At 59.7% G+C, this 24426-nt stretch overlaps 10 protein-coding genes across 10 annotated transcripts; 5 read left to right on the plus strand and 5 right to left on the minus strand.

Annotated features, from left to right (window-relative positions):
• Nucleotides 1-1154: 1154 nt before the first annotated feature.
• On the plus strand, nucleotides 1155-2054 carry PAN0_010c4098 (uncharacterized protein; the record flags this gene model as incomplete). Its single annotated transcript, XM_014800552.1, has 1 exon — nucleotides 1155-2054. One exon carries the CDS (start codon nucleotides 1155-1157, stop codon nucleotides 2052-2054), a length of 900 nt encoding a protein of 299 aa, XP_014656038.1.
• A 210-nt stretch (nucleotides 2055-2264) lies between these two features.
• PAN0_010d4099 (uncharacterized protein) lies at nucleotides 2265-4853 on the minus strand (the record flags this gene model as incomplete). The annotated part of the gene is made up of 1 exon (XM_014800553.1): nucleotides 2265-4853. The coding sequence occupies one exon, from the start codon at nucleotides 4851-4853 to the stop codon at nucleotides 2265-2267; it is 2589 nt and encodes an 862-aa protein (XP_014656039.1).
• A 658-nt stretch (nucleotides 4854-5511) lies between these two features.
• PAN0_010c4100 (uncharacterized protein) lies at nucleotides 5512-6580 on the plus strand (the record flags this gene model as incomplete). The annotated part of the gene is made up of 4 exons (XM_014800554.1): nucleotides 5512-5676; nucleotides 5758-5842; nucleotides 5942-6274; nucleotides 6378-6580. 4 exons carry the CDS (start codon nucleotides 5512-5514, stop codon nucleotides 6578-6580), a joined length of 786 nt encoding a protein of 261 aa, XP_014656040.1.
• A 2717-nt stretch (nucleotides 6581-9297) lies between these two features.
• On the plus strand, nucleotides 9298-10908 carry PAN0_010c4101 (uncharacterized protein; the record flags this gene model as incomplete). The annotated part of the gene is made up of 1 exon (XM_014800555.1): nucleotides 9298-10908. One exon carries the CDS (start codon nucleotides 9298-9300, stop codon nucleotides 10906-10908), a length of 1611 nt encoding a protein of 536 aa, XP_014656041.1.
• A 215-nt stretch (nucleotides 10909-11123) lies between these two features.
• PAN0_010d4102 (uncharacterized protein) lies at nucleotides 11124-12008 on the minus strand (the record flags this gene model as incomplete). The annotated part of the gene is made up of 1 exon (XM_014800556.1): nucleotides 11124-12008. The coding sequence occupies one exon, from the start codon at nucleotides 12006-12008 to the stop codon at nucleotides 11124-11126; it is 885 nt and encodes a 294-aa protein (XP_014656042.1).
• A 559-nt stretch (nucleotides 12009-12567) lies between these two features.
• On the plus strand, nucleotides 12568-13014 carry PAN0_010c4103 (uncharacterized protein; the record flags this gene model as incomplete). Its single annotated transcript, XM_014800557.1, has 2 exons — nucleotides 12568-12751; nucleotides 12830-13014. The coding sequence occupies 2 exons, from the start codon at nucleotides 12568-12570 to the stop codon at nucleotides 13012-13014; spliced, it is 369 nt and encodes a 122-aa protein (XP_014656043.1).
• Nucleotides 13015-13213: 199 nt separating this feature from the next.
• Nucleotides 13214-15103, minus strand: PAN0_010d4104 (uncharacterized protein; the record flags this gene model as incomplete). Its single annotated transcript, XM_014800558.1, has 1 exon — nucleotides 13214-15103. One exon carries the CDS (start codon nucleotides 15101-15103, stop codon nucleotides 13214-13216), a length of 1890 nt encoding a protein of 629 aa, XP_014656044.1.
• Nucleotides 15104-15637: 534 nt separating this feature from the next.
• PAN0_010c4105 (uncharacterized protein) lies at nucleotides 15638-20188 on the plus strand (the record flags this gene model as incomplete). The annotated part of the gene is made up of 3 exons (XM_014800559.1): nucleotides 15638-15746; nucleotides 15819-16191; nucleotides 16267-20188. 3 exons carry the CDS (start codon nucleotides 15638-15640, stop codon nucleotides 20186-20188), a joined length of 4404 nt encoding a protein of 1467 aa, XP_014656045.1.
• A 163-nt stretch (nucleotides 20189-20351) lies between these two features.
• PAN0_010d4106 (uncharacterized protein) lies at nucleotides 20352-20794 on the minus strand (the record flags this gene model as incomplete). Its single annotated transcript, XM_014800560.1, has 2 exons — nucleotides 20352-20502; nucleotides 20571-20794. 2 exons carry the CDS (start codon nucleotides 20792-20794, stop codon nucleotides 20352-20354), a joined length of 375 nt encoding a protein of 124 aa, XP_014656046.1.
• Nucleotides 20795-21362: 568 nt separating this feature from the next.
• Nucleotides 21363-24274, minus strand: PAN0_010d4107 (b-type regulatory subunit of protein phosphatase 2A; Rts1p; the record flags this gene model as incomplete). The annotated part of the gene is made up of 5 exons (XM_014800561.1): nucleotides 21363-21396; nucleotides 21487-21614; nucleotides 21842-23331; nucleotides 23430-24123; nucleotides 24251-24274. The coding sequence occupies 5 exons, from the start codon at nucleotides 24272-24274 to the stop codon at nucleotides 21363-21365; spliced, it is 2370 nt and encodes a 789-aa protein (XP_014656047.1).
• Nucleotides 24275-24426: the final 152 nt, after the last annotated feature.

The following is a 24426-nucleotide window of genomic DNA, read 5'->3' on the forward strand; positions in this document are numbered from 1 at the left end:
TGGCGCACTGCAAGAGATGGTGCAAGAGTTGCGCACAGGTAGGACCAGAACAGACACACAATGGTACGCGCGCTTTTCAGGGATCGACAGCCTTGGTCTGGCGCAGTCACGCTGTTCTAGATGTCACCGTGTTCTGGGTGGTGGTGGATGAAAAAGAGGTCGAGCTGCAGGTCGAGGTGGAGTTTGGGTCTTTCTTCCAACAGCTTCGCGCTCAACACACCTTCCTGTTGAGCACAGATCGGATCCGACCACGAAATTTTGTGTGTGTCAGACCTCGATGCGAAACATTCACGAATGCGAAAAATTTGCTATCGAACCACACATGCCTTCCCCGCATTTTGCGGGAATGTGCGCAGCAACGTCGGGAGTGGAATTCCAGAGTGACAAAAAGACAAGCGACGCTGGTAGTGCCCGAGCAGCGCGTCGCCCCTTCTTCGGTGGCCGCAAACGCACGCTTGCGGTAATCTTGCTGGCCATCGAAGCCATTTGGCCAGCTGCTGGAGGGCGAACGGCCACTTGTCAACCGTCGGGTGGTACAATTGCAGTCAACTCCAGTGGCTTGGCATTGAAGATGAGGGCAGGAATGCGCGTAGAAGAACACAGCCTCGAGTTTTCGCATGAGTGGAAGGAATGGATGAGGGACAACAATGCAGCTATTTTGAGCACTCGCTTGCTAGTGCGACGCTGGTTGTCGGGAATCGCGCACTTGGACATGGCCATCCAGAGGTTGAGCTGCGGCTTGTTTGCATGGCGACAGCGATGTAGGGTCAGCTGGCGGTCGGCGACACTTTGCCGCTGTCTCTTGGCAGCTCGGGAGGGACATGTCGCGAGCTCCCGCATGCTGACCGGCGGGAAGGGGAGAGCCAAACGACGCGCGCGCAGCCAACTGGCGGCAGAGGGGCGGGGCGCAGTCGCGTGTGTGTGGCGAGGCCAGGCATGGGCGGGCTGCGAAAAGCGCGGGGAACGCAGGGCCGAGAAGCAGAACGCGGCCAAGCGAGTCCCGGCGTCTTGAGGCAGTTTGCAATTTTTCCCGACGACCCTTTCGCCTCTATGCCCAACTTGCTTGCCTCTTCCCACATTCGTCAACACCGACTCTTCCACGCCATCTCTCCTTTCTCTTTCCATCACTCACTGTTCCTTTTCGCTGTAACACCATGGCTATCGGCGCGATGACTCCCTTCGTGGGTCCTGCAGCTCGAGCTGCTCGCCCTTCAATTCTGCGACCCATGGCGTCAACCAGTTTTGCAGCTCAGGAGAGCCGACGCTCGCTAGCTTCTTCCTCGACCGCGGGCGCATCGTCCTCTTCCTCGAGCGCATCCGCGTCGCCTTCAGCCAGGTCTTCCCGCCGGTCTGCACGCTTCACATCCCGACCTGGTGCGGACATGGTCGGCCCACCCGACCCGCTCAGCAACCTTCGACCCGTTCGATACGGCTCTGCGTTTGAAGAGGCGGCTGCGTCCTCATCGGCCTCTTCCGACGCTGCTTCCTCACAGCTGGGATCCTCGGCATCGCTCAGCATGTCGCATCCTTACTCGCTGCACGAATTCACCACTTCGGGCGATTCCAACCTGGGTTGGTCGGCAAACCACGCTCGTCGCAGGGGCGCACGCTCGCCGTCGGTCTACTTTGAGCGTCTGCTTGCCAAGCTCGAAGAAGCCGAGTTGGCTCACAAGCTACGCATGGCTCGCGCCGATAACTTCAACCAGCGCTTTTGGCAGGACAACAACGCACGTTTCATCCAGGCTCTTTCGGCATTCCGATCGCGCACGGGCTCGAGTAAGGCTGTTGCGACTCTTCCCAGTGCTTCATCAGACACTCAGCAGGCTGGTGCGGTTGCAAACAGCACCGAATCCGAACTCGACCTGGACTCGGACTCGCTCGCCACATTCTACTCGGCTTGGCTCAAAGCCAATGCCGCACGACACCGTGCATACAACCGCCAGCTGTGGCGACAGACTTTCGGCGACCTTGCCCCCGCAGCCAGGTACCAGGGCTTGCGCGCGTGGGCAAAGGTCGTCGGCGCCGTGGAACGCAAGATGGGCCGAATCGACTGAGCCGCTCACAGGGCCCTCTCTTCGCCGATCCAAAATGTACTTGTGTTCTGCCTTCTTTGTATCGTATCCCTATTCTCACGGTCTGCAACATCATTCGTTGTTCTCAGCTCCGGACGAGGGTGGCAGTGCGGCATTCAAAGGCAAGTTCTGCTCGGTGCGGGAGCTGCCGCGTCGTGTTGTCCAGTCGTGAAGGGTTTGAAATTGCGAGAATTAGTCGCAGGCAAGGCACTCGCGCAACACACGGCTCGAATGGGCCAACGTCTGCGTCGCCTCGAGATACTTGAAGCCGCGGTGGACGAGCGACTGCAAGGTCGGCAGTTGCGTTGCACCGCTATCCTGCGTCTCGGACTTGGTCCGTCGAGAGTCCGCCTGGCTGTCGACGTGCGAGTCCATGGCGGAGAGGCATTGCTCCATCTCGTCGGCATCGCGCTCGAACGCCTTGACGAGTCGCGACAGGAACGATCGCACGTCACGCGGCTGCGTTGCCGCAGCTTCCTCTCGAGATCCGCTGCCGCTGTCCTCCGCCTTGACGGCACTGGAGGATGCACGGGAGCTCGTCTGCGCACTGGCCAATGATCGAGCAAGCAGGAACTTGATCTGGTTGAGGCGGTCCCGATCTTGCATCTGCAGGATGCGCAAAAAGGCAAATGCGACGACTCCCCGTTTCTTCATGTCGTTGGTCAAAGCGTCGTTCGTGCCGCCGCTGGTGTCCTTGACGGCCGCAGTGGTGGCCCGGCCCTTGACGCGAGAAATTGTCACTACTCGTGCCGTTTTGGAGGGAAGCTTCCGCACCATCTCATTTCCGCTTCCCGCCGCCTTCTCTGGGAACGAGAGTGGGCTGCTGCTGTTTGCCGAAGCGTCCAGTTCGAGCCGATTGAGCGAGAGGAACGCCTGCACGGCTTTGGCATCGCCACTCTGGTCTCGCGTCAAGCATTTCCGCAGGCGCGACGCCGCAGCCTCTTCCTCGGGCAGCACCTGTGCAAGAGCCAAGTCCAAGTCCAAGGTCACATTGTCGGCGAATCGGATCGGGACCACAGAAGATGCCGTGCGCTTCTTCGACCCTGTCGGATCCCTTGCAAACTCCTCTAGGTAATTCACAAGCGCGCTGGCCACGGCTGAGGGCTGTTGACGGAGCAGAGGCAGTATGATGTACTGGACCTCGACGGCATCGAGAGCCTCGAGCCGGTCCGAGACTCCTTCCGTAAAGACACCGGACTGGATGTATCCCTGCTTGACCAGTCCGTACATCAATGCAAGCAATCGGGCCGCAGTCTCGGCCCGCGCGGCCATCCACTGCTGCTGCCGTTGCTCGCCAATCGTCTGACGCTGCTTGAGCTCTGCTTGCGGCACTGAAGAGAGGGGGCGTGCATGGCTGTGGATTCGGTTCGCTGTGGCCTTATCGAAGAGATTATAATCGTTGCCGCTCTCTGCCGAGGGTGGTGTGAATGCGGGCAAGATGCGTGGGAAGGAGAATGCGAGGTCCAAAGCGCGGTCAATATCGTCGGTAGCGTCATTGGGGATGGATCCGCGCGCTCCCCTCCGGGCGAGATGGCTGCGAGGGAATTGCCATAGAAGCGGTGGTTTGCTGTTCATGGGTGTGGAGCCTTGCTGATTGTCGGTCGACAAGGTTGATGGAGTGGTTCGCTCCCAGAGTGCGATGAGCGCGGCAAGTGTCCGCCAAGCGCCTTCGGTCATCTGAAGCTGACCGTTCCCTGTCTCGTCATCATCTCGCTGCGATGTAGACGGTTTGTCTGTGCGCGGGCGCTTTTTGGGAGGAGGCACGGCAGCGCTGACTCCTCGGTTTTTCTCGGGTGAGGCTACGCCCTTTTTGCCGCGACCCGGGATTGAAAGTGAGGGCAGGTCGTCGTCGGAGTCTTCGTCGCTACCTGAAGACAACGAGTCCATCTTTTCGCCGGTCTTCTTCTGGCGTTGAAGCTCTCGTAGCTTGTCCTCGAGGCGGTGGGTTTTAGGGTCGGCACTCTGCAGTTGCTTGAGGAATCGTTTGCGCTGTGATGTGTTCATCCAGAATTCGTACACATGTGTCAATGAAGCGCCTTTGGAAGCCGTTGCAGCTGAGAATTGCCGACCAGAGAGGAGGTCCCAGATGTCCTCGGCTTGGTACAGATGCTCGGAGATCCAGCGCTCGACGGAGCTTTGTTCGAAGGGTTCATCCCTGCCGCTACCGTCAGACGGCAGAGAGCCTCGGCGTGTTTGTCGCGAGGGCCTAGGAGAGCCGCTGCGAGAAGACGACAGCGGCTTCCTGCGAGAAGACGACAGCGGCTTCCTGCGAGACGGCAGCGACTCGAGAATCTGGTGCGCGGTCAGTGATGCTGTACGATCCTCTCTGAGTTGACTGGTGCTGCTTTGATCGGATGGAGGTCGCGCTGCGGCTGCGCTAGCATATTGGTGAAGCAGCGATGTCGCCTTGACCACAGCCTCGGAAGGGGGTCCCTCGGAGTGAGAGGAAGCGGCAGCCTTAATATCGTTCTTTTCGCCGCCACTGCGTTTCGTGTGGGCAAACAGCCCCGTGGCCACGTCATGGAGGTGGTCATCCAGGGTCCATCTGGAGGTGGATGCAAGCTGACCGGGAGGGAGCGAGCAGAGACTGAGAGCCATCATCCTCTGAATGATCTTGGCAGACGGCCTCAAGCCTTGCGTCAGGACCTGCTCGAGGAGTGCCACGGCCTGCTCGTGCTGGTCCTCGTCGAAGCGGTCTTCAACGAGTTGAGCGAGCGTGGGCGGTAGCACCACATAGGGCCGACCCGAGTTTGCTGCTGGACTATCGAGCTTCTCGGTCATCGCGATTGCGAGCCGGCTCGACGGCGGAGGGCAAGGGAGCAAAGCGGAGGTGGCGTAAGGCTATGTGGTGGTAGTATCAGTAAGGCATGCGGAAGTGGGCATCGCCGGGGACCGGGACTCTGATCCACCTCGGACGGTGGGATGCGTGGCTCGAGGGTGCGTGCCTGGAAGAAGAATTGCCGCACCTGCTCTTCCGCACTCACGCTTCCGCACTTTGGATTGTCTGGCTTAGTGAGATCCGGTCCGAGCCACGGCCCTCGGCTAAGAAGCGCCACGCCGCGGCTTCGGCTTATTTTGCAGTTGCGACGCGTCGAGCGACGCAGGGTGCGTGTTTTTGGGACGCTTCCCAAATTTCGCCTTGCAGCACCTGAGCGCGACTCGGTTTGGTGGAGCGGAGAGCAGTCAAGTGGAGTCGGTGTTGATCTCGCAGCCGTCGGCTGATCCGACTGATCGTGCTTTGCGACCACCAACTCTCACCTCACCAACTTGTGACGGGCACACACGCTTTCGCCAATCACATCACTCGGACAATTCACCCGCGCCTCTCAACGGAGTGTTTGGTCACCCTAGCGTCTCTCGTCGGTCGGCTCATCCGAACAAATCTGGGCGCCGCGCCGCAACTCGACCGACCAATTGCCAAAGCGAGCGCATCCAAGCAATGTCGAGCCACTTCCCACGCCTCAATCTGGACCGCCCAGCGGATCTGGATCATGTGCTCCGGGTCATCCACCAGCATGCTACCAAGGTGGCGCAAATGGAGTTTGGCAGCGAACTTGGGCGCGACAAGGCGTTGAAGGCCGTCGTGGACAAGATGACCAAAAGGGTAAGCGCCAGTGTACAAATGTAGCTGCGTCTCCGCCATGGCCCTTAGCCGGTACTGATCTCCATCCTCTTCTCGTTGCAGCTAACGGGAGCAACCAGAGCCAAGATCGAACGCAACTTGTTATACAACGGCATGTCGCCACACGAGTACGCTCGACACAGCAAAGGTAGGTCCGCCTTTCCAAGCGATGTAAAGCCACTTTCCTGATTTGAGCACAAGACTGACACCTTTTCTGCCGTTGCACTTCGCTCTCGGCCATGCTAAGGAGTCGAGCCATTCGACGAGGAGCTTTCGAGACGCCTCCAGATGCTCAATGACCAGGCTAACAACCTCACGACCGAAGTGATTGCATTCCGCAAGAGTCTGCCGGCACGCAGGGCACAAGCGATGGAGAAGCGTGCGGCGGTCATCCGTGCGCTCGAGGCCAAGAAGGAGCAGCAGCGCCGCGCAGTGGAGAAGGAGCACGCTAACAAACTCCGCGAAGAAAGCCGACCCATCGCTCTCGATCTCAAGCGCAAGGCGGAAGCGGCTGACACGCTCAAGCAATCCGTCCTCGATATCACCAGCCTCCAAGTCGTAAGTCCACCCGTCGCAGACGGTCAACCTGGAGTCGAAGCGACTGTCATCGCACTTTCCGGTCTCGGCATCTTGGTTCATGTTGCTGACTTTCTTCTTCCTCGGTGCCTCTTGCTTCGCCACAGTCGATTCTCGAGCAAGCGACAGCCGCGAGCGAACAGGCGAAACTCGTCAAGCGCTTGCGGACAATGCCTCTGTAGTCGAGGCCGCCGCGTTCATCTCGTTTGCTGACGAGTCATACCTCCCCTTCTCCGGTAGCGTCGGCCATGTCCAGCACATGTACCTATATACCCTCATTCGTCGCAATCACTGGTGTCTCCATGCCTGAGCAGCCCGCCCTTTACCCCTCTGCGAGCTGAAACTGGAGCGTACGGAATTGGTCGGTCCAACCGGGGAATGAACCTTTGACGTGAATATAATGCTTTGTCTTCCATCACCTGACATCTGCGGCCATAGAACCTTGAAAGCACCGCATCCCGTCCGATCTGCGAAGTTAAGCAAGGTATCGCCTAGTCAGTACTGCGGTGGGGGACCACGCGGGAATCCTAGGTGCTGCAGTTCTTTTTTCTTTTTCCCCATTTTTTGTTTTCCTTTTTCCTTCTCAGTTTTCTCGCGCAGCTGGGCTTCCTCATACTGGCTTTCCAAATTCGACCACTCACCGCCTCCACGGAAAGACGACATCTGCTCTAGCTTTCAATGCCATCTTCAAGACTGCTTGACACCGAATCTCCGATTGCAGGGACGCGCTAACCAGATCCCGGGACGATCGACACGTAGCTAGATTACAGAAGCTGCTCTGGTGCATGTGCCACCAGTCGTCGCATTCTGGTAGAGCCAGCTGCGCAGCTGCGCACGATACCTTCACGATGGCGCAAGTCGACACAAGGGCGGCAGGGTTGCGGTTGCGACAGAGGAGCTGTCGATGGTCGGCGGGCCACAGGCATTTCTGGCGGATGTTCTGGACTCCGAAAAATGCCAAGACGCCCACGCGGTCTTGGCGCAGACGGTTCCCCTGTCGCGTGGTCCCTCGCCTGCGCTTTTGGACCCTTTTCGACGGGAGCGGGGCAAGCAATCGAACTGCCAAGAAGCGAACGTGGACATCCCACATCCACTTGTGCGCATCCATTTGCGCATAGCTTCGATGCGGAGACTTCACGTTCCATGGCTCTCTGCCCATACCTTTCCATCCAGTTCCCACCGGGCGCCGCTGTCACAATCGAGCACAACATTGTCCTTCCTCCGCCTCAGGCCGCGTGGTGACCCAGCTTAGAAACGCAGCTGGGAGATGGCAGAGCACCATCCCTTCGTACCCTCGTCCAACAAGCGCCAAGACTTTCGCGCCTCGCTCAGCTTTCCCAAGTTCGCAGTCCGCCAATTTGGGCCTCAGCCAGCCCAAGTCGTCCGACGTGCCGCGTTGGAGGACAGTTGCTTTCACTGACCCACGTTGGCCGCCGCCCTTCGCGGCCCGTCCACAGCAACATCGCATACATCCAGCCCGCAGACTCCGCAGTACCAATTACAGACGCACAGGCACACAGGCACGTACTGAGCGAAGCACAAAGCTGACAGCATCGACGTGCATCCATCTACTTTCCCATACGAGCGATCCAAGGTTGAGCACGTTCACGTCCTCGACTGTGCCAAGCCTCCCATCTCGACCACGCGCACCGGCAGTCAGTCCTCCGAGCGCGATCGTGCAAGACGGAATGCTGCTCATAGGCACACACGGTCCTGGGCCTGCCTGACAGGAGTCGGGTAGATCGATCTGTCTCTGCACCTCAGAGGAAGCTGGCTGAAAGTGCTTCTGTACCATAGCGAAAAGCGTTCGAAAATGGCGCATCCCCTGCATAATGTCGCAGGGGCAATTTGTCACTGGCCGCATTCGCCGTGGCACGGAATCCTGTGGCACAGGTCATTGCTCGCCACTTCAGCGTGGCAATAGGGTGTATGTGGGCTAGCGGACTAAGCGAGCTGCAGTGCAGACGCCAGTGTATGCAGCCGGTCTGTCAGGGCACGAAGAGCTGGAGAGCAACGACACACTCGCCGACGACGTGCCTGTGGCCATCGTAGAGGCGGACGGACGTAGCCTCGCAGTCAAACGGGACGGATCCAAGACAGGAGACACTGCGTAGACTCGGCTGGTTCGGTTTTCCTGGCCCGTTGCCTCGCGTCTCCACCATCTCGTGGCTCCCAGGTCCTGCCCACGTTCTCGTGAAAGCTAGGTCCATCCGAAGCCCGACGGCTTTTCGTTACTCCAGTCTTTGCCGTAAGCTTCCGCCGTCGATGTGTGTCTCATTGTCTTCACCAGCCGCCGATACCGACCAAGCCGGCGCTAAGAACGTGCGCCCGCGCCCTTGTCTGTCGACTTCCGTACCCCGCCGCCACAGCCTTATGCGTAGCTTCCAGCCTTCCTCGAGCCAGCTCGATGCAATTTGCAATTCATGCACGTACTCTCCAGATCTATTCCTGTTTCCTGCTCTCCGATGTGCTCGAGTGCTACTCCTGGCCCGCTTCTCCTCATTTCTGGGCCGCGCGACGCATACAGACGGAGAAGACTCTAGTTCAGCGGAGCTGGATCCAGGCTTCACTGTTTCGTGATTTGTGAGATTCGTCGCGGTCCAGAATCCCCCGAACCCAGACGACAGGAACGTGTGCACACGATCCCCGTCAGCCTCCGCACAGTCGGGCTACACTTGACCGATCGCACTTCGTCTTGTTCTTGCCCCGAACTCGGCTGTCCCTCGTTGCCCTGGTTTAGCCTCCGCATCAGGCAGGAACGCGGACAGAACGCGTCGCCGTAGCTAAATCGCAAGCCGGAGTCAATGTGGTGGCAACCACGTAGCCTCGCCTCATCCCGCTGTATAAGATCACAGGCATCAATTCATCCATCCATCCCCCTTCACCAACTTCCATCCACACCACTCGACCACATCCACCCTCCCCCGCATTGCAAACTTGTAGCACTCGCGGTGTTGGACGTGCGCCAAATTAAAAAAAAAAACAATTAATTTACGGCCGCACTAAATTTATTTCTCCTCAACCATCATGGTCAAGTTCTGGAGCGCCTTCACGGCGGACCAACGTCGAAACATCGCCATCTACACTCTCGGCATCATGATGTACAAGTTCGCCTTAGAGTACTTCAATGGCTCGTTTATTACGCAGGCAAACGAGCGATTTGGAGCTCGACGCTTCGAGAAGATCGCCGTCCTTACCGGAACCAACTATGCCGCTCAGTGCATTGGCTCGATCATCGTCGCTCCCCTCATCAAGCGCTTCCCAACTCGATCCGTCCTTGCTACTGCAGTCCTCACCTTCGGTCTCATCTCTTGCATCCCTCTTATTGCCGACGCTGCTACTGGTGGCGTGCTCAAGTACAAGACGGCCAACAACAAGACAAAGTACGGTACTTGGAGCCCCAACGGTCTTTTCCCCATCTACGTCATCTCTGGTATCTCGTACGGCACTGTCGAGCTTATCCGTCGTGTCATCCCCCGTGATATTGTCGGAGGTGATGTCGAGAGGCTGAGGAAGATGGACGCCTTCGTCCACGTCATGTACGAGGTTGCCGGTACCACCGGTGCCTTCACCTCGACATCGCTCATCGGCTACTTCGGCTACAACTACTCGGCCTTCCTCTCGCCCGTTCTCTTCACCCTTGCTGCCTGTACCTGGATCTGGATCTCGTCGCTCGGCGAGAGCCAGCGCAGCGAGGACGAGTCGAAGCTCGCTCGCGTCGAGGTGGAGCAGCGCGGTCTGCTCATGTCCATGGTGGACGGTGTGCGTGCCTTTGGCAAGGCTTTCTGGTACGGTGGCTACCTCATCTTTACCGACCGTCGCTTCATCTGGCTCGTGCCCGGCTACGCCTTTGCGCTGTACGGACACCGATACCTCGAAAACGGTCTTGCTCCCATCTACGCCAAGTCGATCATCGGCGTCTCGTCCTACTCGCAGATCATCGTGGGTGGATCCAACTTTGGTGAGCTGCTCGGTGCTCTTTCGGTCATGCTCTTCACCCAGGCCATCCCTACGCCGATGCCTTGGCTGCGTCTCGACGCCCTCCTCCTCAACCTCGTCTGGGTCATGCCTTTCTTCCCCTACACGCGCGGCGCGGTCTCGTCGGCCTGGAAGCTCGCCGCTGTCTTCACGCCCATCTCGTACGGTTGGGCTGCTGGTGATGTTTCGCTGGCTGCTTACATCCAGTCGACGCTCGCCAAGATGGAGGCCAAGGACAAGGACGTCTCTGCTCTTGGTGCGGTGATGGCTTTCCTGTACGTGACGTACATTGTGATGTACTCGCTCATCTCGACCTTCCTGGGTCGATGGGTTGACAAGCAGCTGCGCGGCAAGTCGGGTGTTGCTGCTATCAACCAGGCTCGCGACTGCCTCAAGTACGTGGGTGGTGTGCACTTCACCATCCTCTCGGTCATCATCATCGCCGCTACCTTTATCCCGCGCGGCTCGTTCTCGTTCAACCCCAAAGCGATCGACGAGAGCCTGCTCAAGTCGGACGAGGAGTCCGACGTGCACTCGGACGACGACATCAAGGAGATCAAGTACCAGCAGCGCGACTCTTTCGCTCCCCAGGACATCACCGGCGACGCTGTCGGCGCCCTGGCCCAGAACACCGCTGCTCGCGTCCCTTCTCGCGTCTAAGCTTGCGTCTTCCAGCTTCTTCTTCCCCTAGGTAAAATTGCGGCAGCGTTCATATCGCTCCGCCATCTTGTCACCGTCCCGGTCGTGGTCTGCTCCATTCTTTGCTCATATATATCCCGGGTACCCGGCTTCCATGCTTCTGTTTCATGTATCAATGACTTTCAATGCATTTGGCTCTGGGCCCTCTGTCTTACATTGTGCGTGCGGATCTACAGTTAGCCTGATGCCGACCTTGAGCTGTATTCGTTCTCGCTCGGAGTCCATTTAGGAACATCGTCTGGGCACACGCGCTGAGGATGACCCTCTTGGCCGCACACGCTACACGTTCGATGTTCGCAGTCTTCCGTATCGTGTCGATGTCTGCGAGCGGAGAGACAGAAGGTGCAGGCGTTGCCACGACCGCGGAAATGCAGCTCGAAGTCTCTACCCTCGAAGTTGAAATACCCGGGGATCCAGTAGTCTCCGAAGCAGTCGAGCTTATAGATGGCCAAGAAGGCGACTTGACCAAGGAACCAACCCTCGCCGGATGCATCAAAATCGTAGTTGGCCCACATACTTTGGATGTCTAAATCATGCCGAAACCACCGGTAAAAGTGGTGCAGGAACCGTGTCATGTTCGTGTTAGGCGGCAGGCCATCGATGAGACCGATGAAGACGCCTTCGGGTAGTGCGACACCGGAGGAATGCCACTCCAGTTTCTGGCCTTCCCAGCTGAGAGAGACGCTCTGTGCTGCTTCCAGGTTTTCCTTTGAGAAAGACTTGACGTCTAAATAGGAGCGGGGCCCGGCTGGGAAGCGAATATCGGGCTCAGATCGCAAGAGCTTGATGCCAGCCTCAGTGAGCTGCTGCCTGATCGCGCTGATGGCCTTTGCTTTCCGAGATGGCTCGGAAGGTATGGGCGCAGTGAAGTTGAAGCGTATAGTAGTGTGGTCGACATCTTGGGGACGGCAGGGGTCAGGAAGAGAGGCGTAGGGGTAGACAGGAGCTTCACCCCCTGGCCATACGTACCGGAAACCGATGCCGGGACCTTGACCCAAGTGGACCGCAGGAGGAGTTGGCTTCGCTGCCGAAGTTTCTTTTGCCTCAGACTCAGACGGCATCGTCTAGACGGTTGCAAGTCGACTACGAAAGCTGATATGGAAGAACAGAGCAAAGGAGCAGCGGCCGTTGTTGGTAGAGGGAGCCAAGACATCTGTCAAGCTCTCATCGGGAACAAAGGGCAGACGAACAAAGGGTAGGTGGATCCCACGCCGCAGCAGCTCAGACGCTGAGAAACGATAGAGGAGCTTGCATGCGCCATTGCGAGGCATTTGTTACACTTGAGCTTTAATGGAGGACCTGCAACTGATGAGCAGAAAAGTGCCATTGCGTACGGTGGCTTTGACCCCTTCGTGAGCTGAAGGCGCATCGTGGTCGGCATGCACAAGCTGGCAGGTGGCGCGGCTGTCTGTCTGTCTTGCTCGGCGCTGCTTTGGTTCTGCCCGGACGGAATAAATTGAAAGTGTTAGAACGAAGGCTTCCGGCGCGATCCGAATCACGTAAGCAACTCTAACGCTCTCGGGACAAGCTCACCTCGCCACCAAACCTCCACAAGTGCGGGCTTGACCCTGGTTCACACCTTCACTCCATCTATCATCCGACTGATCCCACCACTCGAACATGACATTACTCAAGGCGACAACAAGCATGCTTCCGCGTACGGCTATGGCTACTCACTTGGTGGCTCGCAGGACGCTTGTCACCAGCGCGGTGCGAGCTTCGGGAGGATTCAACCGTCCCGGCCCACCGCCTCTTCCGGCGCAGGAGCAGAAGGAGTTTGAGAACCTGGTAAAGCAGAAGCAGAGTAAGTTTGCAGCGATCATCCAACTCAGCCAAGCTCCGTAGACTGACCGAACATCCTTCATTCTGTGTATCATTGCAGATGCATCGCCGTTCCTGGCATCGGATCCTGAGAAGGGCGACATGCACCCCGACGCGCGCAGGAAACCCCGCCCCGAGTTTGAGGGCGAAACCAACCCGAGCACGGGCGAAATCGGCGGCCCCAAGAATGATCCACTCAAGTACGACAAGGAATGGACCTACGGCGGCCGTGCCACCGACTTCTAGAACCTCTGCGCAATTCATTACCTTTGGCAAACCCACGCTCGGTCACAAACGTTGAGGGATAAACGCTTGATGATTACACGGAAGCGATAGCATGGTGGGACGATGATTGTGTAAAAGTACAAAAGTGTGTGGGGTTGAGCGGGATAAATCAAGATGCTTTTGGGTTGGTGTTGAGGCGGCCCTAACACGCGGAAGTTTGCTAGGATGCATCGCCGGATGAAGGCTGAGCCGCATCGGTGGAGGCTACAGCGCCGAGTGACGAGGCCATTTCGAGAAAGGCGGCGACATCAAAGGCATCCTGAGATGCGCCGTCGGTACTGTCTGCTGGCTGGTCCGAGTGTGCCGCTGGAATGCCAAGAAGCGAGCCGTGTTGGGCGCTGCCTTGGTCGTGCGCAGCAGGCTGGAAGCTGGGGATGTCGAGCGTCTGGCTGAAGCCGGCGAGCTCGGTGGTGGAGATGCCGAGGACTTTGGCGAGCTCCTCGTCGCTGAATCCGATCGCGCGATCCTGTGCTGAGGGCGTGTCGTTGGAAACGGACGGAGTGGCGGTGGCCGACATCGAGGTAGCCTCTGAAGGGCTTGCGGTAATGATGGCCGGGTCGAGAGCACGCAGCTGCTCGAGCGTGTCCCAGTGGGTCTGACCTGCTGTGGCGCTGTCCGGAGCAGCATCCGTACGAGCCTCGCCATCGCCATCGCCATCGTCGTCTTCGTCTGCGCTGGATTCGGCCTGTTCGAGTCGCCGACGCTCTTCCTCTTCTGCGGCGATCTCGCGCTCGAGCTGCATGAAGGTCTGAGCGAGCCGGCGTTCCTCCCTCTCCGAGTCGCGCAGGCCCTTTTGCTTTGCCTTGCGATGCTTCTTGGCCTGGCGGCTCGCCTCGCGCGCCTGGCGAGTGGCTTCGCGCTCGCGCTGCAGCGTAGCGGTATGCTTGGCGATGCGGTCGCGTAGAATGATGATGCGCTCGTCCACCGTCTTTTGCGCGTTCTCGAAAAAGCTTGCGTCGACGCGCATCTGGAGCATCTCGGCCTGGATCGCTTCGCGCCCCTTGGTGACGTCGGCCATCTTTTTCTTGATCTCGTCGCGTAGACCGTCGCTCGGCGCAGAGATGCTGGTTCGTGGAGCGGCGGCGCCGGACGGCAATGTCGTCGAGGAAGACGCAGAGCCAGTTTGCGCACTTGCGTGTGATTCGGTGGACGTACCACTGGCAGGAAGTGGGACGGTGGGAGCAGGGTGGCTGGCCTCAATGCTGGGCTCATCTCGACCGGAACCATCGGTGATGGCTTGCTTCTGCAGCGCCACAAAGAGGTCGGCAAAGAGGCGCAGGTTGTTCTTGATAAAGTCCTGCGCGTTGTCCGAGGAGGAGCCTTGCGGGATGAGTCGGCCGAGGTCGGGGACGGAGAGCAGAGAGCCGGTGTTGGAGGCAGCGGACCGAGCGGAAGCGGCAGCAGCGGCAGCGGTAGCCTTGCTTTGGAGAGAGGCTGAGTCGGCATCCGCACTTCGCTTGCGCTTGGGTTTGGGGGGCGGAGGATTGTTGGGATCGGGCAGCGGATGCTTGCGTGGCCTTCCTCGTTTGCGAGCAAACGTCTGCGGAGCGGCGGCTGGTGTCGAGGCAGGGGTGGATGCTGCAGAGGATGGTGCAGTCGCAATAGACTGGGCTGCAACGGGAGCAGCAGCAGCGCTTTGGGCTTGGTCGGGCGCTGGTGCCGACGGAATCGCTGCCAGTGCTGTCGCTGCCGGAGGTTCCGAGCCGGCAGCCGCAGCCGAAGCCTGACTGGGAGCCACGGCCGTCGGAATCGTAGCGGAGGGAAGACCAGCTTGTGGAGCTATGGTTTGGGCGGGCGAGTCGATGTAGTGGATCTTGCGCACCTCGTCCTCGGCGCGGTGGGGTGGATCGCTGCGCGTCTTGGCGGTGGGCCAAGACTCGCTCGGACAGGAGGTTGCGGCGGGCGTCATGGCGGAGGGTGTCGGATGGGCCGAGTCATCGTCGGATTCGCCGGCCATCGACTGCGATCGGATCAGTTCCGGCGTGAGTGAGAATGGGTCGCTGCACGCGCCCGGACTCGCGATCAAGGCCGTGCCGAGTGAAGCGTCCATCCGCCCGTCTGGAGCCGTGTGCTCTGCCGTCTCCTCTCGGGCTCCTCTGCGTCGTCCTAGAGCCTGGTCGCCAGATCCGTGTCGCTCGCTATGCGTCTTCTCAGAGGCTCATTGGCGCGAGATTGAAGCGGCCAAGTTGGGTTGGTGGTGGTGGTCGAGTCGCCTGGATGGGAGAGAGTTCCATTGCGCCTCGTTGGAAAAATCTCAAAAGGGTCCTCCGTCCGCCACTTTTTTCCACTCGAGCATCACGTGAGCCTGGCCGCTGCCTCCACACGGCGAGCTAACAAGGCCTCACTCAAAAGATCCACCCTCTGGGGTGGCTGAGCTGCGAATTTCTGCGCCGACCCCTCTGCGCTCATCCTGCGGCCCAAGCTGCAGGCTCACGAAATTTGGGCGACGCGGAACGCGTCCCGAGTGATGCGCCCTCGGTGCGAGAACCCGCAATTAACACTTTTACCGCGAAGCCGAACATCACAGGGAAGTGTTAGCGTGACTTTAAGGCTGCGAAGCGGAGCAACCGCAGCACACGCATGCATGGGCCGCAGCTTCATTCTCGTCTTCCATTCAGCATCGCCATCGCCCACATCAGCATCCGCAGCAACAGCATCGCTGCCATCCATCCTCTGCCGCACAGCACTTTCCTGTTCCAAACCGCACTTTTAACGCCAGCGGGACGCGTCTGATGAGCCCGCGCTCGTCCCGATCCGCACCCCAGTCGGTCGACGCTCCCGCTCTTGTCCCAACACCATCAATCAACTACGATCCACTCTCGCACCCTCATTGCCGGCTGAACGCATCAGAAAGGAGCAGCCAAGCTCTCTGGACACTCTCGTCCTAGCCGTGACTTCAACCTCACGGCAGCGGAGTCGGCCTTGGAACACCGCATCGCGTAACTCTGGCTGCGGCCTCGACTCAGCCGCGAAGCACATCCCGCTCATCGATCGCGATTGGTTCATCTTCGCATCTCATCGTCATCATCAAGCCCCCCTGTCGGCATCTACAACAGCTCTGGACGTGCCCGGTCCACTTGGACGCACGCCGACTCCTGAAGAAGAGGCACGCCACCCGCGTGATCCGCACAAGTCGAGGTGAGTAGGAGTGGCAGAACAGATCACTTCTTCCCTTTCCGCTCTCGAGGCTGATCGACTTGGCCGCCCGTACAGCAGCATGCCAGCATCTACATCCATGCACGATCTGCCATATCGCCGTCAAACGGCCGCAGACGGCACGTCCGAAACCATCTTCATCGACGACGAGGACGATGATCCCGCATTCGCGGATCGCTCCAACCATCGGGACACCACGGTGACGACACAGCGTCCCTCACCAAAAAGGCACCTCGCTGACGTCACCTCGTCCGACGCTGCGCACAAGAGGATGCGGCCCAGCGGTGCCGATCCGTCCCGCACCAGCGCGATCAACAGCCCGCGTTCCGCAGCACGCGATCCGCAGCCTGCATCTAGCGGCTCTCTATCCCGCGCCTCAAGTCTCGCGCGCTCTAGCGCCCCCGACAACGAGCTGGACTACATGACCAAGGTCGAGCTCAAGGCATACTTCGACTTCAACACGATCTCCTTGTTCGATCGCCTTATGCGCCTGGCTCAGCGACGTTACGCCTTCGAAGACGCCGATGCTTGGCGTGAATGGAACGACGAGTTCGACATAATGCTGCGCTATCGCGAAACCGCCGAACGCGCACGTCTTTTGGGTGAGGCCCGCAGCGACAGCGCTCGAAGGCGCCCTGTGCAGCCCGATCAGCCGGCCTCAAGACCTCCTCCGCCGCGCCAGCCCGAGTCGGCCATTCGCATCGCTTCGGACTCGTTCCAGGTCCTTGGAGAACGACGAGCCTTGACTCCCGCGCCGGCGAACACCGCCAACGACCCGACTCCCTCGTCAGTCTTCCGAACTGACGCAGGCCCTCCGTCGTCATCGGAGCGGAGCAGATGGCGACCACAAGCGCCCATCGCGTCGATCTCCTCAACGGCGCCTGTCCAGCCTCAGGACGCGCCATTCCCGGACACGACGGGAAACGACCTCCCTTCGAGCGAAGACGACGGATGGTCGTCCGACTTCGCCCGGCAGCTGTCTCAACAGCCCCCTGCAGCAGCCGTCCGTGCCTCATCCCCACGGCCACAAACACCTCCGCCACCAACCTCACGACTTCTTCAAGGGCTCAATCAGCTCTCGGCTGGTCGTAGCGACGATCGCCTTCCGGATGCATTCGGTGGCTACCAGGAGGACGAGAACGACGACGATAGCGACGTGTTTGACCACGCAGGCGACGAGGACGACGAGGAGGAGGAGGACGACGAGGAGGAGGAGGACGACGACGACGACCTGCCCGAGGAGGTCAAGTTCGCGCAACGCGGTCCGTCGATGCAGAACACGCTCTCCTTGGATGTCGTCAGCACCATGCCAGACCACAAGTGGACGCGAGACGTCGTGTATACGATGCGCCACTTCTTCAAGCTCAAGCGCTTCCGTGCCAACCAGCTCGAGGCGATCAACGGTACGCTCATGGGTCGCGACGTCTTCGTGCTCATGCCTACCGGTGGTGGCAAGTCCTTATGCTATCAGCTCCCGGCGTGTGTCGATTCAGGCTCGACGAAAGGGATCACCATCGTCGTTTCGCCCCTCCTCTCCCTCATCCAGGATCAAGTCCGCCATCTCCTCTCTCTCGGGATCATCGCCGCCAAGCTCACAGGTGACATGAAGCATGCCGACAAGCAGACCGTTTGCGCCGAGGCCCTTTCCAGCCAGAGCGCGGTCCGACTCATCTACGTCACGCCGGAGTTCATCCGACAGTCCAATCAGGCCAAGACGCTGCTCAACGATCTTCATCGGCGCAAGCGCATCGCTCGCTTCGTCGTCGACGAGGCGCATTGCGTGAGCCAGTGGGGCCACGACTTCCGTCCGCACTACACCGAGCTCGGAGCTCTGCGCGACGACTACCCAAACGTCCCGATCATGGCCCTCACCGCCACCGCCAACGAGCGCGTCATCAAGGACGTCAAGGAGCACCTTCACATGAAGGACGTCATCCAGCTCTCGCAGAGCTTCAACCGGCCGAATCTCGAGTACCAGGTGCGGCCCAAGCCTGGCAACAAGGTGCTCGAGGAGATCTCGAGCCTCATCCTGACGTCGCACAAGGACCAGTGCGGCATCATCTACTGCTTCAGCCGCGAGTCCTGCGAGACGGTGGCTCACGATCTCAGCACCAAGTACGGCATCTCGGCGCACCACTACCACGCAAAGCTCAGCGCCGACGACCGCGCCATGGTGCAGCAAAAGTGGCAGCATAACAAGTTCAGGGTCATCGTCGCCACCATCGCGTTCGGTATGGGCATCGACAAACCCGATGTCCGCTTCGTCATCCATCACTCGGCGCCCAAGTCGCTCGAGGGCTACTATCAGGAGACGGGTCGAGCTGGTCGCGACGGCAAGAGCTCTGTGTGCATCCTCTACTACAACTATGCCGACATCAACAAGATGAAGAGCATGATCGAGAAGGAGGAGGACAAGAGCCCCGAGGCCAAGGAGCGCGCCATCCAGTCGCTCGACGACATCGCACGGTTCTGCAACAACAAGATCGAGTGTCGTCGCGTCCAGGTCTTGCGCTACTTCGGCGAGACCTTCTCTGCGGCCATGTGTCACAACACATGCGACAACTGCTGCCGCAAGGGCGACACGATCCGGACGGAGGACGTCACCGAGATGGCCAAGAAGGCGGTGCGGCTCGTGCAGAAGCTCACCGACAATCGGTCGCAGCTGACGCTGTCGTACTGCGTCGACGTCTTTCGCGGCAGCCGTAGGAAGGAGATCACCCGGGCCGGTCACCACCAGATCGAGATGCACGGAGCAGGATCACAGTTCAAGGTCGACGAAGCCAAGCGACTGTTCGAGCTGCTCTGCGCCGAAAAGGTCTTCCGGCAGCGCATGCTGAAGAACAAGATGGGCTTCAACAATGCGTATCTGCACGTAGGTCCGCAGGCCAAGACGGTGCTTGACGGGCGCAAGAAGATCACCATGCAGTTCGAGCAGGATGGTCCGCCCACAGCAGCCAAGGCGAGCTCCAGCCGTCCGAACCCGCAACAACAGCAGCGCAGAATACGGGACTCCGACTTTGCCGAATTCGATGACGACGCTCACGACATCTCGCACGTCAGCCTCAGCCCGCGCGGGGCACACGGCAATCGCGGCGCGAACGCGGGCCCTTCCGCCGGCGACGAAGACTTTGACATCCCCGAAGAGGTGCTGCACGAAGACTTTGACCCGGACCGAGATTCGGACGACGACGGGCTGTTAGCGGCGACGGGCGGCGATGCGACGCGCGATGCTTACAGCGACAGCGATGACGACGACTTTGTCATCGACCATCAGCGCAGCAGTAACATGCAGGACCAGTGTTTCCGCGAGCTCAAGCAGCTCAACGCCAAGCTCGCGGAGAAGGAAGGCGTGCAGGTATCGCAGTTCGTGCCGGACGAGCTGCTGTACGAGCTCAGCGCTTTCCTGCCGACCAACACGGACCTGGCGCTGGCGAAGCTCGAGAACCCGAACCGCTGGTTCCGCAAGTACGCGACTCGCTTCGTCCGAATTTGCAGGCGGCACGTCGAGGCGACTCGAGTGCAACACAAAGGCAGCGAGCGCGAACACCAGCGCATGTGGGATCAGGCGTCGAGCAACGTCCCACCGCGCCCGGTGGCCAGCTCGAGCACCTCCACGCCAGCAAGAACGGCGACGGCGGCATCCACGCCGCAGGGCCGCGCGGCTCCGCGCAAGAGCGCCTTACTGGCCGCGGCAAATCTCGAACAGTACACGTACAACGAGGCGGCGCCCGCTGCAGCGGCGGCGCGTACGGGCAGGTCGTCGCTCGGAAGTTCACGGCCCGCAGCGCCAGCGGCCGCATCGAAGACGGCTCGCAGCTCACTCGGAGGGTCGAGGGACTCGGCGGCAGGCGGGTCGGCGAAGCGGTTGACACTTCCGCGGACGTTCATGCCATCAGCGGCGGGCGCGCGGGGGGCGGTCAACATCGCGCCGATGCCGCTCAAGAACTCGCGCAATCACAATCGGCCGCGGCCGAGCTAGGCTTGCGCGCAATGCGAGACGTAGCAGAACGAGGTCAGGCGTGTGTGCTGCATTGTCACGGATATGAGATAGGATTGCGATCTTGAAGGGGCTATGAAAGGAGTAACCGAGAGTCTGGGACGGTGCGTGGAGCCATGGGGTGCGGAAGGAGTTGAGGCTGCGGTTAATGGCCGACCTTTGCCCAGGCGTCGGCCATCCAGTTCTGGGGCCAGAAGATGCGGTTGAAAGGGGGAGTTTGGGGGCAGTCGCCTTTGTGGACTCCGCATTCGCAACCGTATTCGGTAGCAGATAAAGTTCCGACAGCCTTGCAAGTTCTATATCGATCGAGCCGGATCGTCAGAATGATGATCGTGATTCGAGGGGGGGTTTGGGGAGGACTTACCCGTAGAAGTTGTTTCTGTTATCGTTACCGGAACCGCAAGAGTCGGGGCTGTGGTCTTGGGGAACAGCGCAGGTGATGCGACCTTTGGCCCAGTCGGGTCCTACACCATCCGCATACTGCTGGCAGTTCTTGGACCAGTTGCACTCGTCGCCAACCCTCTGCGTACTGGCCACAACCATCATGCAAAACGCTCCCAGCATCAAAATCGTAGACAGTACCTTCATCGTGTGTGTCGTTGTAGATCGTGGTCTGACGGCAAGTTGCTGTCCATCTGGAAAGGTGACGGCTTGTTATCCTAATCGCAGCACGAACCCACCACACACCAACCGTGGGTCCAAATGAACTTTAATCCTTCACCACCCCCCAAAACCCCCTGCGACTTCATTCCAATCCCACCTTCCCCACCTGCACAACCCGCTCCTCATCAATCACCAGCGCAACTTGCGAAAAACCATGTGGGATTGAAGAAAGAACACCAAACGCCAACAAAACCAACAGCACGAACGAACATAATTGAGGGCATGGAGAGGAAAAAGGAAAGAGGGGAGAGGGAGCGGGCATCAGGGTTGGTTGCGGATGGAAAGCGGTGTGGTCGCACATGCGCGCAAGCTGTGGGCGTCGACGGTCACGTCTTATGAAGCAATCTAGGAGACGGTCGTCCCACCTCGGGCGGGTGGTCCAAACCGCGCTCACACTTGCATATGCGGCTTGTGGATCCAGAGACAACGGTTCCAGCGCGTCCTCCCATCAGCCTGCTTGAGCCTGCTTGAGCCTACTGCCGCGCGACAGCATCTATGCATCACCTGATGGCTTGGGCAAGTCCGCACTGTGGTCGCAAGAACGAGAAGAGACAGCCAACAATGGTCAGTGGAAAGCGCTACGACATCGCATTCGTACCGCGCACGCGCGCACTTACCCATCCAGGCTCTTGTGACCGGCGAGCTCGGCCAGGACCGTGGGGTCCATGGGTATCACGCTCTTGCGTCGGACGTGTGGCGACTCCTGCTTGCCGACCTGTTGGCGCGCCGTCTCTGGGAAGTCCTTCTGTCGACGTTCGACCCAGGGCAGCACCGAGAATGACGTGCATCAAGAAAATGAAAGCGGTGGGCGAGTTAGGCACGCCGCAAACCAAACTGACGCTGCATTGCCAGCTCTCGCAGGCTGACGGTTGCCAGGCGCACTGCGAGCCCAGGAGAGCTCCGCGTCTTGAAGTGCGTCTTGGGCGAGGCTGCCAGGCTTCTGCGCGCTGCTGCAAGCAGGAATCAACGTACCATATCGTCGACGCTGTCTTCGCCCGCGACTTGAGGTTCTTGCGCCGCGCCCTCTTGCGCAAGGCGGTTGGATTCGACATCGTCAAAGTCCGCCGTGGAGACCTCGCCATTGATGCCTTGGCCCATGGCCTCGAACAAGCTTTCGGCGCCGGCGGTGAGATCGGCCGCCGAGTCAAAGGCATCGAGGTCGTAGGGGTTGACGCTGCCGGCGGGGGCTGCCTGCTCGTCCTTGAGCGTGGCGGGCGGCTCGACGCCGATGGCCTTGCTGTTCTTGATGGCGGTGTCGCGGAGGCGCTTCCATGCCTCTTCGCGTTCGTGGAGCTTCTGCTTCTCCATCTGGCGTTGCTGCTTGTACTCGTTGGTGCACATCTCGAAGAGCGCCGGGTTGATGTCCATGAAGAGCTTGAGGGCGTTGTATACAAGTCCATGGATGGTGCGGTTCCAATGCGCTTTGGAGTTCTGGTACAGCGCCGAGAAGACGATGGGGAGGATGACCTGGACGTTGTCGCCGATGAGGTTGACAATGTACTCGTTGTTCCAAAAGTAGAGCGCTCGCTCTGCGACCTGGAAGTGCTGGCTGTTGATGCAGCGCTGGAGCTGCTGGAAGAGGGGCACTTCGATCTTGACAAACTCGGACGGCTCGATGACGTCGAGGATCTCTTCGACCTCGTTGAGGAACATGACTTCCTTGGGCGAGTTGACCTTGGGCCAGTAGCGGAGGAGGCCGAGGAGGACCTCTTCGGTCAGGGCGCTGTCCTTCTCGAGGAACTGGACGACGCAGTAGGCGAGCTGCGGGTGGTAGAGGGCGAGGCTCTTGACCTTGTGGAGTGGGATGAGGACGCGGGTGAGGAAGGTCTTGTGCTCCTCCTTGAGCGGCAGCGCAAAGCCGTTGATGATGGAGCCGAGGATCTCGAGGAGCTCTGCGATGCCATTGTGACGCTCGGTCTCGTAGATGAACTGGAAGAAGACGTTGTTGATGGACCTGCGGATGAAGGCGCGGAGGTTGAGGAACTTGCCGTAGATGCGATGGAGGGTGGTTTTGAGAAAGTCGCGCTCTCGCGGGTCCTCGCTGTCGAAGAGCTCGAGGAGCTGGAGGACAAAGTGGTGGTCGATGAACTTTTTGGCAATGTTGGTGTTGAAGTCTGGGCTCTCGACGAAGCGGAGGAAGAACTCGTAGACGATCTGGAGGTGGGGCCAGGCGAGCTCGAGCACGGGCTCGTCCTCCTCGGGGTCGAAGGCCTCGCCGACGGGGTTGACCTGTGGCGGGATGGAGCGGAAGAGGTTGGCGGAGAACATGGCGACGACCTCGGGGTAGACCTCGTCGGTGATGACCTTGCGGTTGGTGGTAATGTAGTCTAGCATCTCGTGCAAGGTGGCCGCCTTGATCTGCTTGCCTTCGAGCTCCTGGCTGGCATCGTTGAAGTCGAATACGACCGAGCACTGGCGCAACTTTCTTACAAAGAGGTCGGGGCGGTCGGACGGCATGACCTCTGTTTGGCGAAAAAAAGGGGGGGGGGGGAGGAGAGGATGAGATGTGGTGTCAGTTGGTATGAAAAGGGAGAGTGAAGTTGGGAGCGACGGAACGTACCGTTGAAGTGCGGGAGCTTTTCGAGCTCGACCTTTTCTGTGACGTGGAAGCGGGAGCTCCTCTGCTTGCGCGGGGGCGTCTTTGCGGTGATTGGGATGGTGTCCTTGGGCCCAGGGTTGGAGGGGCCTTGGCGGAGACGGTTGAGGGTTCCAGCCTTGGGAGGGGTGGCGAGCTCGGAAGCGGCGATGCCTGTGCTGCTCAAGGAGGCCATTGCGGCGCCGGGGGGTGGAGGGGAACCGGGAGATCCTGTGTGATGGAAAGGGGTGATGGAAGAAGAGGGCTGAGAGGTGGTGGCGACCGAGTGTGGGATGGGATCTGCGGGCATCTCTGGAGAGACGACGACGACGGGGGGAGCAGGTGGCGTCTTGTCAGCCAAGATGTGATTCACGCCGGCGGGGTTCAATTTTCGATCGGGCGTACCTTGACCAGCGGGATAGTTGTTGTTATTGTTGCTGTTGGAGTAGATGGGGTTGGCGGCGACGTTGTTGGCTCTGGAAGCGGCGAGGGAGCTGGAGGAGCTGGAGGCGGAGCTGGATGCGGCGTCTTTGCTGCTGGCGGCGGACTTGAGAGAGCCCTGATACGCTGGATTGGAAGGGACAGAACCGCCCTTGGGAGGCGGGGCTGGGACGCTACCTCCGCCTGCCGATGCGCCTCGGTTGCCGTTCGAGTCGTTGGATTTGGAACGCGACAAATTCTGTGCGGTGGGCAAAGGTGAGCATTGAAGGGGACGAGCATGGAGAAGTGGCGATGAAGGAGGGGCGATACGGATCAGTCGGCAGTTAGCGAGGAAGGGTGGTCGGGGCGGGCGGGCCAGTACGTACCATCGCTTTCTTAAGGCCCTTCATTGTGACGTATGGACCTGATCAACAGGGACGATGTGGACTGCGTCAGGGTGGTTGGTGAATGGTAGAGTGGTGTACGTCGAAAGGTCGGAAAGCGACCGCTGCGATGATGACTGTGCGTGGTCAAGAATGCTGCGATACGGAGTGGTTGAGGT

The sequence above is a fragment of the Moesziomyces antarcticus genome (assembly GCF_000747765.1).
Source record: "Moesziomyces antarcticus DNA, scaffold: scaffold_v10010, strain JCM 10317, whole genome shotgun sequence".
In the NCBI taxonomy this organism is placed as follows: Eukaryota; Fungi; Basidiomycota; class Ustilaginomycetes; order Ustilaginales; family Ustilaginaceae; genus Moesziomyces; species Moesziomyces antarcticus.